Source organism: Puma concolor, chromosome E1, assembly GCF_028749965.1.
Source record: "Puma concolor isolate L17-30 chromosome E1, mPumCon1.1.hap2, whole genome shotgun sequence".
Taxonomy (NCBI): domain Eukaryota; kingdom Metazoa; phylum Chordata; class Mammalia; order Carnivora; family Felidae; genus Puma; species Puma concolor.
In genome coordinates this window covers 545,697-565,323 of record NC_141680.1, presented here as the reverse complement: position 1 = coordinate 565,323, position 19,627 = coordinate 545,697, and the positions used below count along the sequence as shown (strand labels likewise).

At 49.3% G+C, this 19,627-nt stretch overlaps 1 protein-coding gene across 4 annotated transcripts in view; it reads left to right on the top strand.

Annotated features, from left to right (window-relative positions):
* The window catches only part of ZZEF1 (zinc finger ZZ-type and EF-hand domain containing 1), a 104,859-nt gene that overhangs the window by 30,046 nt on the left and 55,186 nt on the right, over positions 1–19,627 (top strand). For 2 of the 4 annotated variants that reach the window (XM_086685617.1, XM_025920364.2), the window contains exons 8-19: positions 697–875; positions 2,571–2,669; positions 3,349–3,440; positions 4,285–4,433; positions 8,666–8,777; positions 9,736–9,951; positions 10,944–11,044; positions 11,740–11,909; positions 12,448–12,581; positions 15,416–15,483; positions 16,332–16,446; positions 19,268–19,427. In XM_086685617.1, coding sequence (XP_086541743.1) covers positions 697–875; positions 2,571–2,669; positions 3,349–3,440; positions 4,285–4,433; positions 8,666–8,777; positions 9,736–9,951; positions 10,944–11,044; positions 11,740–11,909; positions 12,448–12,581; positions 15,416–15,483; positions 16,332–16,446; positions 19,268–19,427 — 1,595 coding nt within the window. Of the gene's footprint in view, positions 1–696; positions 876–2,570; positions 2,670–3,348; positions 3,441–4,284; positions 4,434–8,665; positions 8,778–9,735; positions 9,952–10,943; positions 11,045–11,739; positions 11,910–12,447; positions 12,582–15,412; positions 15,484–16,331; positions 16,447–19,267; positions 19,428–19,627 lie in introns of all 4 variants that reach the window. The other 2 variants (XM_086685616.1, XM_086685618.1) reach the window with 1 other exon arrangement.

The window sequence follows — 19,627 nt, the reverse complement described above, 5'->3', positions numbered from 1 at the left end:
TTATCTTGGGATGCTGCCTGACCTTAGGAGGTGGGGGTGGGTGGGGGGTTCTCTGCTGCAGCCAGAAGCGGTGTCCCTCCGTCCCTCTGCTTACGTGGTGGCCTTGGGCGCCATCCGCTTGCCTGCCTGTACAGCCGCTGGTCCACAGGCCTGGCCAAGGCCCCGTAGTGGCTTGTCGGAGGTCTTGCTTGCCCTGGCACACTCGCTCTCTTCGCTCCGTCTCTCTCAAAAATAAACAAATAAACATTTAACAGGAAGCAGTTTGTACGTGATGTGTTCAAAATGACCGAGAAGCGTATGGTGCAGTACGTCTAAAATACCCTGTTGGTGTTGGAGGACTGAGCTCCCAACCCAGTCCTCACCCAGTCGTCATTCTTAGAGCAGCGGCTTCTTGTAGGAGCTTCTTTATTTGTGGTTTATTTACTTATCGTTTGATTTGTTAAAGTTGATATTGTTAGTATTGTTTAATGCTTACAGATTAAGGAGACAGAGGTGAGGATTTAATTTCCTAGTCCTCTAGGTTGATTTAATTTTTCTTCAGGTTATCTTGAGGATTTTGAGAAAGTATTTCTGGTAAACGTATAGAAAGCACACCATGGGTCGGTTTTACTTCTGGGGTCAATTACGTGGGGTTCGGGCTACCTTGATGTGCTCATGTTTTTAAGAAGTGAAAAGTTTTTTGTTCTTTGCTCATAGCTGCTGTTCGACTCCAGAGGTGGAGCTGACCCTTCTGGCTTTTGCACTAGCAAGAGGAAGTGTCGCCAAAGTGCTGAGCTCTCTGTGTGCCATCACTGACCACCTGGACACACGCTACGAAGCCTCGTCCCTCATCTCCTCCATGGCGTCAGTCAGGCAGAACCTGCTCCTTAAATACGGTAAGTGACGCAGGCTCCTGGGATGGACAAGCCAGAAAACCACTGTTACCGAGGGGCGCATGGGGGGGCTCGGTCGGTTGAGCGTCTGACTCTTGATTTCTGCTCCGGTCTTGATCCCAGGGTCATAGGATCGACCTCTCCATCGATTCTTGGGATTCTCTCTCTCCGTCAATCTGTGCCCCTCTCTCCGTCTGCCCCTCTCACGCATGCTCTCTCTCTCTCTCTCTCTCTAAAATAAAACAACAATAGCAGAAAAAACCCCATCATTAACGTGGGACTTCCTGGCATCTTATGTCCTCGGGTAGTTTGTGGATCAGGTCACTGTAGTTACACCGCGTGTGTAGACCAAGAGGGTTGGGAAGTTGGACTGTCTCCCCTGTGGAGGAGGAGAGAACCGATCCTCGTCTTAGACGGCATCCCTCTGCCTCCCGTGAGCTCCACAGACCTGCCACCGCTTTGCCCACCTGGGCCCGTCGTGACGCTGTCTGCCGACCCTTCTCAGTTGGGCTGTGAGGAACAACTTCTTTGCCATCCTGGCTTCTGGTGCTGAAGTTTCTGTCTGCAAAGTACAGTAGTGGATCCCATCTGTGTAGTAATGGGCAAACTGTGCTGTTTCTGTCATGATCTTTGTACTTTTGCCTTAATACGACTTAATAATTTATTTTATGTTTAATTTTTAAAGGCAGACAATTAATGTGTTAAAAATCCATTTTCCCCCCTAGATTTTAAAAGATAATTTTTTGGTTGGGTAGGGGGCCCATAGCAGGCACGGCTGGATGAGGGGGGGATATGTAGTGTCTGGGAAATACTCTCCAGGACGCTTTTCAGTTCAGATGAGCAGTTGTTTAGGTAGGGAATGCTGGGTGGGGGCGTAAAACGTGAGGGAATGTTTATTATCGGCAGTGTTCTAGTTCTGGGTTGGAGTACAGGTTAGTGGGTTCTCACTGCAGTATTGTTTAAATTCAAAAAAAAAATTTTTTTTTTTTTAACATTTATTTATTTTTGAGAGAGACAGAGACAGAATGCGAGTGTGTTGGGTCAGAGAGAAAGGGAGGCACAGAATCTGAAGCAGGCTCCAGGCTCCAAGCTGTCAGCACAGAGCCTGACACGGGGCTCAAACCCACAAGCTGTGAGATCATGACCTGAGCTGAAGTCGGATGCTCAACCGACTGAGCCACCCAGGCGCCCCATCACTACAACATTATTAACACAAGAGAAGAAGGAAAAGCTTTCAGGTCATCATAGCAAATGGTGATTTTTGTAATTTTTAAAACTTTCAAAATTTGCCCGCAGGTGTATTAAAGAAACAAAACCCCGAAGCGTAAGATATTATTTATGTATTTAAATGCAGTTACAACAAAATTAATTATTGGCTCCAAAACACTATCTTAGAACTCCCTCTCCCAAGTATGTTGAACGTATGCTGTTACCCTGTCTTACAATATACTTTGTTTCTGAATAGTGGTGTTTTAGAGACCTCTTCATGGAATCATGTAGGGGCATAAAGCTGTACTTGGTCTCTTTCAAGAAAGCGTAACTTTTGTCCAGCATCGTTTCTCTGCTTTTTTTTCAACAGGTACATTTTTATTAGTGTGGTGTCCACAGATGCTCCATTTCCACTGATGTGTCTGCTAGTCTTTATTTTTTTTATAGTGCTGGGTTAAGGCTCTCGTTCTCTGTCTTGTCTTTGATCAGGTAAACCTCTCCAGTTGATCCTTCAGGCCTGTGATGTCAAAGGGAAGGAAGAGAAATCAGGGCCTGAAAACCTCCTCGTCGAGCCATGGACGAGAGACGGTGAGTGGTAGGTGTGTCTGTGTTTTGTGAGTGGGAAGTGCTGCGGCCACGTGAGACCGCGCATGGGGCTCTGGGGTGCTCAGAACACACAGGCTGCACACCGTGTTGGCCTCTGCTGGGTGGTGGTCCTTGAACCATTTGTGTGCCTTCATTATCACAGCCCTGTAATCTGCTAAGGGCCAATCACTTGTAACAATTTCAAAGTAGTTGAGAGCCTTGAGTTTTGAAAAGCAAGGGTTCTCCATCTTGGAATACAAAAAGTTAGCGTTTTTAAATTCAGATTATGTTCCTATTGTGTCATCTTAAAGCAGTAAGAGACTCAGCAGATCGAGGCATATGGTATTGCTGAGAACATAATTTAAGGGAAGGGTATTTCTTGGTGTGGCTCATCTGGCGTCTGGAGCATCTGGAAGGAAGCCTCACTCCTTCCCTAGTGCTAACATGATAGTGGCTGATGTGCTCTTCACGTGGCGGTGGGCTCTCTTCCTCGTCCAGGGTGTTTGTGTCTTCCTCATCCGTCTTTTTGGCCAGCCAGTCCGTCATCCGCACACGCCTCTCTTGTGCTCACCGTACTGCTTGGAACATTGCCTATTTGGTGAAGAAGGGGAATGTTCTGGAAGTTGTCAAATGAGTTAACAAATGAGGCAGTCATCGTAACTTCAGTGTTTCCCTTTTGCAGGGTTTCTTACAGAGACTGGAAAAACCAGAGCAAGTACTATTTTTTCTACAGGAACTGAATCTGCCTTCCAAGTTACACAGATCAGAATTATGGTAATTCCCATGCTGCCTTCTTTAAGCAATGTTACTACTATTTTAAAAATAGGATTATGGGGGCGCCTGGGTGGCTCAGTCAGTTAAGCCTCCGACTTCGGCTCAGGTCACGATCTCGCGGTCTGTGAGTTTGAGCCCCGCGTCGGGCTATGGGCTGATGGCTCAGAGCCTGGAGCCTGCTTCTGATTCTGTGTCTCCCTCTCTCTCTGCCCCTCCCCCGTTCATGCTCTGTCTCTCTCTGTCCCAAAAATAAATAAACGTTAAAAAAAAAATTAAAAAAAAAATAGGATTATGTAGGATGCCTGGGTGACTCAGTTGGCTAAGTGTCTGACTTCAGCTTGGGTCATAATCTTGCAGTTCATGGGTTTGAGCCCATGTCAGGCTCTGTGCTGATTGCTTGGAGCCTGGAGCCTGCTTCAGATTCTGTGTCTCTTTCTCTCTGCCCCTCCCCTCCTTGTGCCCTGTGTCTGTGTGTCTGTCTGTCTCTCTCTCAAAAATAAATAAACATTTACGAAAAAATAGAATTATGCTTCAGAGGTCTGTGACACTGGGTTTTCATCGATTATCTAATGATTACTCTGTGCCAGGCCTGTAGCCGAGGACAGGGACACAGAGATGAATAGACTGTTGTCTGGGAAGATGTGAACATAAGGACTGAGAAAGAGAAAGAATCCTTTCTTAGGAAGCAGCTTTTTTTTACTCTTAACATATTCAAAAATATGTTTATATTTTGTTGGTTTGATTTTGCTTTAAAGCCGTTTGAATTTCACCATATTTTTTGGAAACAAAGCAGCCACAGGACCTTAGCACCTTCAGCATACTTCATCTGGATCTCTGTTTCCAGGTTCGACGTGGTGGCATTGGGGCCCAGTGCGGGTTGGTGTTTGCCTACAACTCATCTTCTGAGAAATTTCACGCAGAAGAACACTTCAAAAGGTTTGAAAAGTATGACAAATGGAAACTTCAGGAATTCAGGCAGTTTGTAAAAAGCAGGTAAGGAACAGAATAAAAATTTTTGTAGTTAATAAGACTGTATGCCTTCTCCTATTGGTAAAATACGTGTTTATGTCTTCATAGATGAGGTGCCCCTAAGCCATCCTCAGTGGCCATGAGCATTCATCGCTTTCTAGCAGCATCTGAAGACATATTTTAATTTGTTCGTAGACCCTAACCCATTCCTTCTGTGACCAGGTCGAGGCATCTCCAGAATGGCTGGGTGCTGATACGTGTCTGGACTGTCTTCAGTCTCCCAGCCACCCGGAAGTTTACATGCCCCAGCCTCCCTCCTCCTAGTCATGCTTTTATTGGAGATGTTTTTAAGCACCCAGCTCTGCACTGGGCCTGATTCTGGGCGCCAAAGAGACACATTGAGCGCGTTGGCGCAGTCCCTGTTCTGTGGTGCTGTCCTCTCAGATGAGCAGTGTCAGTGTTGTCCGCACTGGGCAGGAGAGGAGGGATGGGGGTTCTGGGAGGGGAGACCCCGGAGGGAGTACCGTCAGTATTAGGAGCTAAGGATGACGTACAGGTGATCAGCCGCTTGAAGAAGTAGAAGGAGAGATCCTGAGCAGAGAGCAGAGCAGATTTGTGAACTCCTAGGGGAAGCACGGAGGGGGTGGGGGCTTCAGGGTCCTGCAAGTGCCACAAGTACTTTGAGGTGGAGAGTGGCGGAACGTGGACCTGGAGGGCCAGGAAGGGGCCGAGTCTCTGAAGGTCTTTCTGTCTCTGGGTCAGGGCTTGGACCGTATCCTTGAAGCAAGGGAGGGCGGTCGGTGTAGTGTTGAGGAGTTTCAGAGAGAAGAACAGAGAGACTAGATGTGTGTTTTACCAGTACCGTTCTAGACCGTGCTGTGTGTCGCATGGGCGGGGGAGAGCCAGCGTGGAGGCAGGGCGGGATGGGAGGAGGCAGCCGGCGGCATGGGTCACTTTGGCCAGAGCCCTGGCAGTGATGGAGAGGTGGCGACCCACTGAGAGACCGCCAGAAGGTCACTGAGTGTAGAGCAGAGGAAGGAGTATGGTGTGGGCGTCAGGGAGGCCTGGGATTTTGGCTTGGGCAGGTGGGGACATTGGGAGTGCCTTTCTCTCATAGAAAATACGCAGGAAAACAGGTCTGTGGGGAAGGCGATGAGCTCCGTTTTGATCCTGTTGAATGTGAGGTTTAGGGACACCTTGAGGTACTTGACAGCTAGTTGGGTAAATGTGTCAGGAGTCTGGAAGAGGCGTATTGAAGCTACCGATAGATAGAGATAGTTAAATGATCATTTAAGTGAGTTAGATCGTTCTGGAAGAGTGTGTGGGCCAGGAAGAGAAGAAAGACTGTACAGACCAGCACGCTGAGAGGCACCAGCATTTAAGAGGCAACAGAGAAAAAAGGAGCCCAAGAGACAGCCAGCGAGGCAGTAGGAAGGCCTGCGTGTGTCATCGTGAAGCCAGGGGGAGTGATGTGAAAGCAAGCAGGGGGTGGGCAGCGGTGTCAGATGTGACCCAGGGTCAGTGGGATCAAGTCTGCGCGTGAACCTGCCAGATTTAGCCGCAGGTCATTGGTGACCCTTGGGCCTCGTTGCCTCCCTCACTCCTAGTGGCGGGTTAGAGCTCACGGAGCTGAGCCCCCGACTTGCTGATCTTGCTACAGCGCGTCTTGGGTGACAGGGCGCTAGAGCTCACGGAGGGCTCTAGCTGTGGTCCAGTAGTGAATGCAAAGTGTGCATGGTGTTCGGTGTGGATTCTGATCCGGTGGTTCTGGGCGGGGTCTGAGACTTTGACCTGTAGGAAGCTCTCAGGTGACTGGCGCTCCCCACCCACAGACCACACTTGGAGTATCCGGGATCTAGAATAACTCCCTCTCCCTGCTGTACTTCCTGTGGTGACATTGCAAGTGCCACCAAGACAAATGGTCATTCAGTCTCTAGAATACTCTTGAGGACAGAGAGCTCACGGCGCTTCAGTAGTTAGATTATATTCAGGGCATGGATCCACATTCCGTGCCCTTAATTCCAGCCCTCCAAATATCCTTCACCCCTAAAGTCTCCCTCCCCACCACAAATGTATGCCTTTTTAAAGGAAGCCTTTTTTTTTTTTTTTTTTAATGGTAACTAGAGATTACACTTGTTTTTAAGCAGCTCTCTCCCATTCTTGGGACATATTAAAAGAAGTTTTTCCCCTAAACCTGCTATTAAACAAGATCTTTCACATATAGGATTTTTTTTTTTTTTTTTTTTTTATATAACTTAAATGTAGCCTAGTCACTACACCCTTACTGATTTTTAGCTTCCGGTTCCAGCATGAACTACTCTGAAATCCTGCTTTGGCTAGCCTCTGTGTTACCAGTCTGTCTCCAGTTTGGAAATCAATATGTTAATGTACATGCATCTGTCTTCTTCCCCCTTTTTTTTTTTTTTCCTCTGTCTCTCTGGCCGGATGTGGATCAGTCAGCACGCCCAGAGTCCGCTGTCTGATTGCTGTGTGGTGCACTGAACGAGGTTGCTTCCCTTTGTGTCTGACACCCAGACAGCTGTCTCTCCATCTCAAAGATTTTCTTGATGGCTGCCACCGAGTGAATTAAAAAATCCTCAAACACAATACTGATGAAACTCATTGATGTGGTTTTGGGTTAAGACAGAATACCACCTGTCCCATTGGGTTTAGGGTTAACGAGGTCATGAAAGGTTTATGCTAAGAGGGGCTTAAGCTGGGACGTCTGGGTGGCTCAGTTAGTTAAGTGTCTGACTCTTGATTTTGGCTTAGGTCGTGATCTCATGGTTTGTTGGATTGAGCCCCTGTGTTGGGCTTTGTGCTGACAGTGCAGAGCCTGCTTGGGATTCTCTCTCTCCCTCCTCTCTCTCTTTCCTTCCCCAGTCACGTGCACTCACTCTCTCTCAAAAAGTAATAAATAAACATTAAAAAAAAAAAAGAAAGTGGGGCGCCTGGGTGGCTCAGTCGGTTGAGCGTCCGACTTCGGCTCAGGTCATGATCTCACGGTTCGTGGGTTCGAGCCCTGTGTTGGGCTCTGTCCAGCTTGGAGCCTGGGGCCTGCTTCGGATTCTGTGCCTCCCTCTCTCTCTGCCCCTCCCCCGCTCACGCTCTGTGTCTCTCTGTGTCAAAAATAAATAAACATTAAAAACAATTTTTTTTTAAAAAGAAAGTATCTTCTTGACTTATGTTAAGAAGAGAACATTTTTTGTGCCTGTTACAGAACCTACCCCGAGTCCTTAATCTTTTCCCCCTTCTTGCCATGAATGCCCATGTTTGCTTCTCACACAGAGTACTCCCGTGTTGCCAGCTTGCCGGCTGTATTACAGATTAACTAGTGGAAAGTTTTAGGAGTGTTACCTGAAAAAGACTGCCTTTTTCTCCTTTGGTTATTTAATTCCTGAAAAGGGAGTACGATTCAAATGTCTAGTTTTTTTTGGTTTTTTTTTGTTTTGTTTTGTTTTTTTTTTTTAATTTTTTTTTTCAACGTTTATTTATTTTTGGGACAGAGAGAGACAGAGCATGAACGGGGGAGGGGCAGAGAGAGAGGGAGACACAGAATCGGAAACAGGCTCCAGGCTCTGAGCCATCAGCCCAGAGCCTGACGCGGGGCTCGAACTCACGGACCGCAAGATCGTGACCTGGCTGAAGTCGGACGCTCAACTGACTGCGCCACCCAGGCGCCCCTCAAATGTCTAGTTTTTAAAAAGAGGTGGCACAGAGTTGTGCGTCTTTAGCCTGAAATGCTTTCCTGGAAGGAACTTTTAAGGAACAGGAAGAAATGACAGAGGCTGAAGTTTTCCTTTTTCGGAGCTCCAGGGTCTGAAAGCTCCCTGCCTCTTACCCTTCGGTTGTTGAAAGGGAACTAAACCGCAGGCTGGTCGTATGTATATTAGCCAGACCTTGGGAGAGAAAACCGAACCTCCCTCTCCTTTGGATCTTTCTAGAAGCAAACAGTGGCTGTTGTATCTTTCCTTATTCCTGACCTGCTCATCTAAGACACCTTGGGTTTGTGTCTCATTCTTCACATGTGCCGGCTATCTAGAGAAGCAAACTTTCTCTTCAGTGCCCAGATTACGTTTGGAGGCTGAGGAGTGGGGAGGAAATCACCACCAGCTGCTTCACATGCTTAGAGACGCAGGTGCTACACCCGCTCCCTGGTTGTCACTTGACAGGTCGCACATGCAAGTTAATGCCACTCAGACCCTTGAGGGGCTTAGAAGTAGGACGGTGTTTTGTGATCACCCTTGTGCTTACAGGGCTGGTTGCTCACCTGGTGACCTTGGAGAGGAAGACCCTGTTGGCTGGTTTGAGCTCGAAGAGGAATGGGACGAAGCAGACGTGAAGCTGCAACAGTGCAGAGTCGCCCAAGTAAGCAGTCGCGAGTCGTGGCCTTTGCACGCGTGCCCGCCCCCTCCTTTCACCGCGTCCGTGTTGACGGAGGGGTTGGCGCGTGCCCGCCCCTGAGCCAGCTGTGCCTGGGACGGATGGGCGACACTACGATGGTGGGACGTTCGGGGGCTGTGCCCAGAGGAACAGCGTCCCGCCCCGCCCCGCCTGGAGGTCACCAGGGAAGGCTTCCCAGGAGAGGCGGTGTGCCTCCAGGTGTGGAGAGCCGATCACGTCATCGCCTGGGGCCAGGCTGGCACGTGTGGGGAAGGGGCGCGCAGCTGGGCGAGCGGAAGGTGTGCTGTGCCCACGGTGCGGGAGACACGACGACTGTCCGCTTCGTTTTCTTAACTAAAGCTTCGTGTAAGTCTTAGTGAGAAGCTTCAGTGAGAGGAATGAGAACTGTCCGTAGGGCCTGTACGCGCTGGGTAGACATTTATGCATTTGAGTCGTGGAGTCTGGATGGCTCTTGGCAGAAGAGCTTCCACGGTAAGAGGCCGATGTTGCATAGGAGGTGAGCTTGCGGGTGGCTTTGGCTTTGCGCGGACAAGGCTGCATCCCGGGCTGTGGGTTGTCTGTGTTAGTTGGGGGCTTTGAGAGGATTCCTTAGGGCATTTGTTGTTGACTCTTGTCACCACATACCCGATCTCTCTTTCAAAATAACTGGGCCACAGAGCACACGTACTTCCCGGATTCATCCCGTCTTACCCTGTGTTTGCCCTGATGAGAGGGGGTCATGCCATTTCCCTTACTGTGATCCTTCCCCAAACCTGACTTGGTTCGGCACTCGTATTGTCTTTCTTCTGTTTCTGTGGATGTTGGACTTCTGTTTTGTGCCTTGTGCTAGGCAGAGTGGGACCTAGTAGGTTGTCAACGTCACCCCTTCCATTTGTGTTCCAGCTGCTGAGTCCTCCCCCTTCAATCTGTCTTTCCTTCCTAGTATTTGATGGTGAAGTTCCTCTGCACCCGCCAGGAGTCGGCAGAGCGCTTGGGAGTGCAAGGCCTCAGCATCAGTGGGCATCTCCGGCCGGCGAGAACCGGGGCAGAGCAGCACGTCGTCTGCACCCGCTGCGTAAAGGACACGGAGGACAGCGTCTGCGGGGCCACCCTGCTGCTCAGGACCCTTCAGTTCATTCAGCAGCTCGCCCATGACCTGGTAGAGTTTTCTCAGTTGTTAGATCTCATTCCTTTGGGAAAATCAATGGTGACATTGAGGGAAATGAACAACCGGTGAAACCTGACCCTGCTGAAGCTTGCAGAGTGAGTGTGTGCGGCCGGCGTTGTGCTGCCTGGATGACCCCGGAAAAGCCGGGGAGTGAGGTGCTGGGCGTTGGTGGTGGTAGACTAGGGAGACACGGCAGGTTTATGGGGTTTACGTCTTCCTTAAGTCCTGGGAGAATTGTATCTGAAGTAGAGGTGAATTCTGCTTATTCCCTAAAAGTACCAAAATGTCCAGATGTGAAATCATTTGTGTTTTCGACACTGACTTGTACGCTCACTAATAAAAACACAGAGACCGCTCACTCCAGGGAAGATTCTAGCCGCCACCCCCATAGAGGTGGTGACTTAGCTCAGGGATCGGCGGGAGCAGCCGCGTCCACTGTTGGCCTCCGTTCTGCCTCAGCACGTTTGGAGGCTGTACCTCAGTTGATCTGTGTTTGTTTGGTCTTTGTTACTCAAGCTGTCCTGTCACAGCAGGAAATAGCAAAGGAGAGGGGCTGCTTCGGAGCAGCGGGAGTGTTAGCGCACAGCTCCCCTTCGGGCCTACGTGCAGGCAGGCGCAGGTCTGAAAGGGTGCTCCCGGGGAGGGCTCTTCACCATGTAGAGACTCACTTACGTTCGTGTCTGGTGTTTGTGGACCTGGACTCTGGTTGGGGGCCGGTGGGGGTGGGGCGTGTGCGCATACATTACGCAGACGTGTACTTTCATACGCAGACACACACGCACATAGGTATCGTAGAAAGTTTCACACCAAAAGTCGTTGTTCAGACACTTTTTAGTTGTTAAGAGTGAGCATCAGTTACATGGGAGTTTTACACATGTGAGCCACCTCCTTCTTTCAGATCAAGGAGGAAATGAGCCATTACGGTATTTCTCTAAATGCATTTCTCCATTTTATTTGTAACTTATTTTTTTATAATTTTTTAGGTGCAGCAGAAGGAAAGCGGCTTAAAATACAAATCTTTTCTGGACTTCACGGGTCTTGATTTGCAGATCTTCTGGAATTTTTACAGTAAATTAAAGCAAAAGTAGGTCAGAATTTGTTATAAGGTGATAATCATATAAACAAAACTGAAAACACTAAGTTTTGCATTCTAAATAGACCAGTTTTTCTTCCAAGATTTTTTGACTTCTCACAAGTTTATTTATTTTTTGAACATTTGTTTATTTTTGGGAGAACACAAGCGGGGGAGCGGCGGGGGGGACACAGGATTCGAAGCAGGCTCTGGACTGTCCGCGCAGAGCCCGATGTGGGGCTTGAACTCATGAACCGTGAGATCATAACCTGAGCCAAAGTCGGACGCTTAACCAACTGAGCCACCCAGGCGCCCAACTGCTCACTAGTTTATATTCTCACTTGAAATATTGGTTATTGTTAAAGATAACACCTCCTGTTTCTATACCATACTTTGGGCAGTGTTTCTGCACACATTTTGACATCAGACCCTTATTCTGGCCTGGCGGGGTGAGCAGCTAGAGTATTGTGGGAGAACCGTCACTGTGCAGGGGAAGACGTGGGCTCCCAAGTGCCCACTTGCCCCACAGGGGCTGTGTTTTCATTTGCTACCTGGTACAGCATTGATTCTGTTCTGCCTCTCTTTCTCCCGCCGACACTGTTTTTACTGTGCCCCATGGGTCTGGGGAGGCCTTTGGAGACAGCTGTTGGCTTTGGAGGGTAAAAACAACCTCCCGTTTTGCTCTCTGATACTCTGTCTCTCTGTAGTCCGAGGGAAGAATGCATCTGTGCCCAAACCCTGCTTCTGCGCCTCCTGCAGAGCTGTTTCTCCGTGCTGCGGAGCGACGGGCCGGCCGCCTCTCAGGACGCAAAGGCTCCCCGGCAGAGCCCTGAAGGGGCGGGGGCTGCCAAGGAGCTCCACGCGCACTTGTGTGACGGTAGGGAGTGTGCTCGTCTTTAACGGGACCCTGTGCCGGCACAGCGTCCCACTATAGGAACAGGGTCCTGTGGTCATGCAGGCTCGGGAGAGGGATCACTGCTTTAGAAAAGGACAGTTTCCTCGGGTCCTATGTTGAGCTCAGGATTTATTCTCTGGTCGGTGGTTTCCTCCTGGTTTCTGACATATAGGGGTGTGACACTGAGAGTGATCACTATCATACTATTCAGTCTTTAGTGAAGACACTGGCCTGAGGGAGAGTGGTGACAAACTGAGGCTAAAACCCAGGTGGCCATGAGAAATTACTTTTAAGGCTTTGCCGAGTTGTGTCTCAAAAGGACCCGGAGATAACGAAATAGAAACTGGTGCATGTAGTCTTTATTTGAGTTCATGTAACGTCCTCACACTGCCTCGCCTGGGCAGAGGTGCTGAGCACACAGTGGGGAGCAGGGAGTTTACAGGCTGGTTAAAGCAGACGTACGTGTTGTGAGTGAACAGAGAGGACGTGTTAGAGCTGATTCCTTGTTCATTTTCATCAGTGGTGGATAGGCTGGATGGAGACTCTGTGCCCATGGAAACATTAAAACAAGAAGTCAAGAACACCCTTCTTAATGGGGCTGCCATCTTCTTTCCCGATCGACAGACCCGACGGGACCACCTCTTTGCCATGATGGTGAGCATTCACTCAAACGTTCGGGTGAAATTGACTAGTCTTTGTTTCCTCTGAATACCTCCCCCGTTTCAGTCTTCCAGGTGTGTGTTTAACACTCACTGTCTGCAGCGTTGTGTGTGGGACATGAACGTCTAAGGACAGAGCTCCATCCTCAAGGTGGGGACGGCGGATAATTCCAGCTCTAGTGCCTGGCCTGTTGTGTTACAAAGAGGAAGGAGCCTAGTTCCTTCATCTTCCTGATTTGCTTACAGCCAAGCATTCTTTTCAACAGTCTAACTTTTTTTTTTTTTTTTTTTTTTAAATTTTTTTTTTTTTTCAATGTTTATTTATTTTTGGGACAGAGAGAGACCGAGCATGAACGGGGGAGGGGCAGAGAGAGAGGCAGACACAGAATCGGAAACAGGCTCCAGGCTCTGAGCCGTCAGCCCAGAGCCTGACGCGGGGCTCGAACTCACGGACCGCGAGATCGTGACCTGGCTGAAGTCGGACGCTTAACCGACTGCGCCACCCAGGCGCCCCAACAGTCTAACTTTTTATGATGGGAAAATCTGAAACAAATACAGAGCTAGACTAAATATAATACCTCCTACCCTGTATGTACCCATCACCTCGATTCAACAGTTGTAAACTCGGTCTAATCTTGTTTCCTTTGTGATCCGCCTTATCTGCTCTCCCTGCCCTTCCTCCAGTATTATTTCAAAGGAAATCCCTGACCCATTCGTCAATACTTCAGCTTATATCTGTAATGAAATAGAATCTTCCCAGACCCCTTCTCCTTGTCACTCACACATTAGTAGTGGGGAGTGAAAAGTGCTTTTCATGTTGATAAAAGTTCTGTTACCAAGTGGAATATCCTGTACCAAGATCCAGATTTTTAATTCTGAAGGCAGTATTTCTGTGTGAAAATGAGTGTGAGTCATGAAAAAAAGATGTGAATGATGATGTGAGACAGAACAGAAATTTCTCTAAGCCACACCCAAGACCTCTAGGTCAGGAAACTCCAGGGTTTCCAGTATTCCAGAGATGGCAAAATACAGGGAGACATGAATAAAGACTATGTAAGAAAGCAGAATTATAGGCCAATCTTACTTGTAAACAAAGTTAGAAAAATCCTAGCAAAGTGTTAGTGAATCAGTCCAATAAAATATCAACAAAACCCTGACTGAGTTGGATTTACCCTAGGAATGGAAGGGTGGTTTAACGTTACAAAATTAATAAATGAAATCAGAGGAAAAAGTTACATCAGCAAGTACAGAAAACAGCTTTAAAAAAGATTAAATTCTGATGATGATGAACACCACAAAAGCGTTAGCAAACTCAAAACAGAAAGGAGCTCCCTCAGTCTGGGGGAGGGTGTATATCCCAAAGCTTTCATACATAGTAGGCTGAATGGTGGGTCACTGGAGGCATCCCTTTCAGAATGAGGAGCAGGCCAAGGATGCTTACTGGTCACTGCTTCTCTGTGATGTCGCATTAGAGGGCCTGGCCAGTGTGGCAGGACAAGGGAAAGAAATTTTAAACTACCATAGTAATTGGAAAAATAAAACAAATAATTACTTACAGGTGATATGGTTATAGGTTATTTTTTACTGTCTGTGAGGACAAGCACCTGCTGGTAAAGTTACTGGTAGGAATTTAATGGGGAAAACCAGATACAGAATTTCAGAAAGCATTTCTCAACGCAGCAGTGAATTAGCAGGTGTAGTGAGGTGCTCTGTGGGATGCAGGTAAAGACAGGAGGAACAGCAGAAGCATCGCGTGTGGTCCCCGACACCAGAGGCCCACCCTGCCACGAGGAAAAAGTGGCCGCACATGCGTCACGTGTTTCGAGGAGAATCGTGTTGGGGCCAGGTGGTTGTGGATGGTTTCAGAGAGGAGGAAGGGTCTTTGGTTGTTGGCAGCTCTCTGCGGAATTCGCACATCACCTGGAGGATCCGTGTTCACGCCGAGTCGTAGCCTCTGACAGCATCCGCCAGCCTGACCTGCTGGACTGTGGCGGGACTGTGTCCTGCTTGATTCCTAGAAGCATTTGCCAGGCAGCTGTGCAGTGATGGTTTTTGCTAGCTTGTGTCCCACACGTCAAAATAGAGGACATATGACCTCTTGAATGACATTGCTGTCCGTTAGCAGAGGAGCTCTGTCACTTTCCCTCTGCCCGCCCCTTCTGACAGCACTGGCTGAGGGCTCTCTGTTCCCTCCTCATGCTCATGGATTGAACAGCGTCTCTTGTCTCTCCCACCCTCCTTTGCCCGGCTGCACCCTCCGTCTTAAATCCTCTGGATATCCCCTTCAGTGCCTCACATAATGGTAGACGTTGAGTACGTTCACGGAATGAAGAAAGTGCCCCTAAAGTAGCCCAGCAGCCCCATCAGCAGATGTGATTCCTGGAACTGTCACTGTAGCCGGTCTGGCTTGTATAGAGAAAGCTTAGATCCTGGTAAAAACAAACAGAAAATTCACAAGAGATGCCCTGTGTCCCTGCCTTTCCTCTCACAGTGTTGTGCCCAGGGATGGAAAATGTATCTTCCTAAACATTTGTATCAAGATGTCCTGCAGGAGAGCTTGAAAATGTTAACTTTAGCAGTGGACAAAAGCCAACCTGCCATCTTTCGTTTACGCAGGTGGTCTTGCTCCCGCCGAGCACCAGGCCACTCTCAGTTGGGTGCCGTGAAGTGTATGCCCCACACCTGCAAACCGTGGGCAGTGGCACTTCCTGGTGCTCCAGTCTCTGGAATGTTGTGGAACGGGTTCCCTGACTGTCCGCTCTCTGGTCTTCCAGATGAGGGTCACCGGGCAGGTTGTCTGACTGTGTGCTCTCTTTTTTTTTCTAGAAGAATGTCACCGAGCAAGAGCACAAGCAGTCTCTGCAGCTCACCTTCCGGTCACTGTGCACGTATTTTAGGTATGTTTGCAATTCCTTTCAGTTGTCTGATGTTCCAAACGTTTGCCATTTTCTTTAGCCGTCCCCTTACTCTGCTAAGCTGGGTTTCTAGAGTGAGACACCACAGGTCATGGGAGGGACAAAAACAGTGGTGGGATGATAATCTTGTGAACAGCTTACTCCACGTCTCCGTCCTTGTGAGACTGTTTAGAACAGAACCCACTGAGGCTCTCTGTAAGCACTTCAGTTTCTAAGTGATTTTTGAAGACAGAAACAAGCCAAAGGAGTTTGGGGTCCTGTGGTCAAGTCTGAGAAGCCAGCAGCACAGAATGGTGGTTGAGCAAAGGAAGTGTGGGGAGGGCAGGACCTGGGCCTGGGCTGCGCTCCCGGAGGCGTGGGCTCTCGAAGGTGGGAGGGAGCTAATGGCCACAGCTCCTGCCTGCAAGTCAAGTCACGTCTGCTGTGGACGGCAAACGTGTGCTCAGATTCGAGTATCAGGTGGTGGAAGAATCTGGGAGGCCATGTGGGGACATTTGAAGACACGGATGTTTGGCTGTGGTTGTCCGGTTGGCCGTCGTGAGATTAGCTGTATTTCCTGCTGGTCATCAAGGTGATTTACGCATCAGATTTACTTCTCAGAATCTCTTCTAAGGACGTGAGGATTTTCGGGCCTGTGCTTCTTAAGGACGTGGGGATAGACCGTGCCACAGGCCCAGCTGGGATGGGGCCCTTTTTCTGACCCAGACTGCTCACGTCCCATAGAACTGACACTGAAATCTTGCTAGGTTTCTTTTTAGAAACTTGTAAGACAAATGCCTGAAAATGCCCTTTCTGAAACAAGGTGCCATGACCGATTTGTGTCCTTTCAGTGATAAGGATCCAGGTGGCCTTCTGCTCTTGCCCGAGAAGGGTGACGTGGCCAGCATGAACAGCAGTGACGTGCTGGCGGTCATGAGCGTCCTCCTGTCCGTCGCTGCTCGAGAGGTAACTAGTGGCCGCTGTGCTTCCTTCCCCCGTGCCAGGAGGTGCCCATGGTCCAGTGATGGTGGCGCCGCCTCCATCAGCCTCAGTCACAGTGTGCACGTCGCCTGTCCCTGTGGCCGTTATAGATGCGCACAAACGTTGGCCAGCCTGCCTTGGCTCCTGATCACCTGCCAGGGAGGGACCCTTGCCTGTCCCCTGGTCGTCAGCAAGCAGTACATGTGGGGAAAAGTCGTTAAGACTTTCTCTGAGGAAGAGGAAGGGGTTTGGCGGTGTCCCCTCTGGTGCACTTCCGAGAGCCCAGCGCTTAGTGTGTACCTGTGGTGTGGGTTCTGTGGAACTTTAGCTTTTTTTTTTTTTTTCCCCTTTAATTTAAGATTACTTAGCCAACTCATAGGCTAATTAAGTCTGAAAAAGTAGACTCTTTTCCTCTGCTAATGATATTTTTAAATTTTTACTTTATTTTTTTGAACACAGAGGATTCTGTTTTTCAAGATGTAGTCTGTGTGTCCACTTGGTCAGCTTCACCTGGTGAATTTGATCAGAAATTTGGGTTTATTTATTTTTTTTTTTTTTTAATTTTTTTTTTCAACGTTTATTTATTTTTGGGACAGAGAGAGACAGAGCATGAACGGGGGAGGAGCAGAGAGAGAGGGAGACACAGAATCGGAAACAGGCTCCAGGCTCCGAGCCATCAGCCCAGAGCCTGACGCGGGGCTCGAACTCCCGGACCGCGAGATCGTGACCTGGCTGAAGTCGGACGCTTAACCGACTGCGCCACCCAGGCGCCCCAGAAATTTGGGTTTCTAGGCCCCACTGCAGGCTCCTGGTTTAGAGCCTCTCGGGACAGGATTCAGGATCTGCATTAGACGAGGCACCGCTGGGACTCTGACGGGACCGACCCCTGTGACTGGGGGACCAAGAATTGCTCTCTGGACTAAACATGGACCAGGGCAGCTGTGACCATGGGACAGGCCAGACCGCATCCTTGGGACATTTAATAACGGCGACCTCACGATAACTTGTTTTTTTGTGGCTGAACTTTAGTGTCTTTGAGTCTCCTATGTGTTTTTTTGTTGGTGCTTTCCTGTTTCCGTGTTGCTGCCTGAGCCACACTTTCATTCATTCCCGGCTGCTTTGCTCTTAGGGAGAGAGCTTGGGCTGTGCTGGGTTGTCACTTGCCAGGGTCGCCCTGCGGCAGGCCACAGTGCTGACCTAGGATTACTTGGAGTCCAGAGATGTTGGTCTCGCGCAGCGATGCCCATGTTCTTTACGGCAACGTGCTGACCACCCAAGCCTTACCTGTTCTCGGTCAGCACTCGGCCCATGCTGTCACGTGAATGTTACGTTTGGCTGCTTTCTGCCTTCTATCTCATTTCCAGACTCTTCGGCCCCTCTCTTGAGTCTCCCTTAAAGGTCCTCCTGCAGCCTCCACCTGCTGCTCGTCCGTGTTTGCTGTGTCTGTTAGCCTCCCTCGTGCTCATCTGTCTTTCTTTCCACCACATCCACATTCGTGCGTGTGCTAAAGGCCACTGACGAGATGGGCAGAGGCCAGTATTTGAAGAAGAGAATGATCATGGATAGACTTAGAACATGCTGACTTTGTGGCTCTGGCAGGACTTGAGGTGGCAAGAGCTCCTGGACACTCAGGAGCTGAGTCAGTGCTGAAAATTCCGTAGCCGTTGACCAAGAGCTGAGAGTCGAAGCCGTGACTGCGGTGCCCGCCTGCCCCCCACCCTCACCCTGCCCACCTGTGGGTGTCTTGAGGAGCATCTCACTAGAAAGGCAGCCAGGAGAGGAGGAAGGAGTGTCAGGAAGAGATCCTGGGAGACAGAAGCCCAGGGAAGAGGGAGTTTCAAGGACAGTGGTCAGGAGAGCCACTGACGTTAAGGTTGAGTGATAAGGTTTTGTTCCCTAGGTGGTGGCTGATGCCTCCTGGGGAAAGGCAACTTTGGAAAACGGAGCTCACCTACAAAAGAGGACCTACCGACAGGCAGTTTAAAGACCACCTGTCCATTTTAAGAACTAAACAGTCCGGGTAGTTTTGAAATCTCCCTGCCCACCCACATGCCTGTCCATGGCTCACCATCCTCCTTCCTCGCCAGGCAACCACCCTTCTGAAGTTTATATTGATCATTTCCTGGGTTTTCTTTCTAGCTTTTCAAACACAGCAGCTTTGTTTTACCTGGCGTCAGCCATTAACGGAGTCACATGGCGTACGCACAGTCTTCTGGGACATGCTGTTTTCCCTCAACGGCATTTTTGAGACTCGGCTGTGATTTATTTATCCATTTTACTTTGCAGGGGTAATCGGGTTGTTTCCAGATTGGGGCAATAACACGGAAATTGTGAAAGGGACACATCTTGGAGTTCTTTTGCACATGAATTTATCCCTAGAGGTGATAAATCCCTAGAGGCTCTCTCTTCAGAGAGCCTCTGGAGAATAAAGTTGCTGGTTAGAGGGCAGTGGAGGGTGAGGAATTATTTTTAAGGTGGGAGAGGTGTGGGTGAAGGGTCAGGGAAGGAGCCAGAGGGAAAGGGGGTTTGCAGATGTCAGAGACAAGAGGTGACTGGTGGAATGAATCTTGTAAGGGGCTGAGGGGAGGGCACATGCAGTGAAAACCACCTGGAAAGCCGGAGGGCGAGAGAGGACCTTTCATAATGCCGTTTTTCGTGCTCAGTTTCGAAAAGCTGAAAGCTCTTTCTTAGCTATTCCCCATTTCCCTAGAATTTTTTGCCAGTGATGCCTGTTCTCCGAGAACGCCCATGCCTGTGTTCTGTGAAGACTTGGCTGTAAACATTGTATCTGTTTCCTCCCTCCTAGTGTGAGCTGTTGGTGCTCAGTGGGGCCCAAGGGGAGGCCGGCTCTGTGCTCTTCTCCCTGTTCTGGGCGGTCCAAGGCAGCCTGCTGTCCTGGTGCTACCTGCAGCTGAAGAGCACGCACTCCGGAGCCCGAGAGCTCGCCGCGGACCTCCTCGACCAGTGTGAGTGTCGGTGCTGGACACACGAAGCCATGGGAAGAGAGAGGTGTCTGGGTTTTGACTGTCCTCTTTAGTGCCTCACGCATGGAGTACGCGTATGGTTTTCTCTTCTTTGTTACAGGTTATATCTGTCTCTGGGTTGTTTTTTTCTTCTTAAAATAGAACTCTATGGCATGTCTTTTGGCCCAGAATTTTCTGCTGAA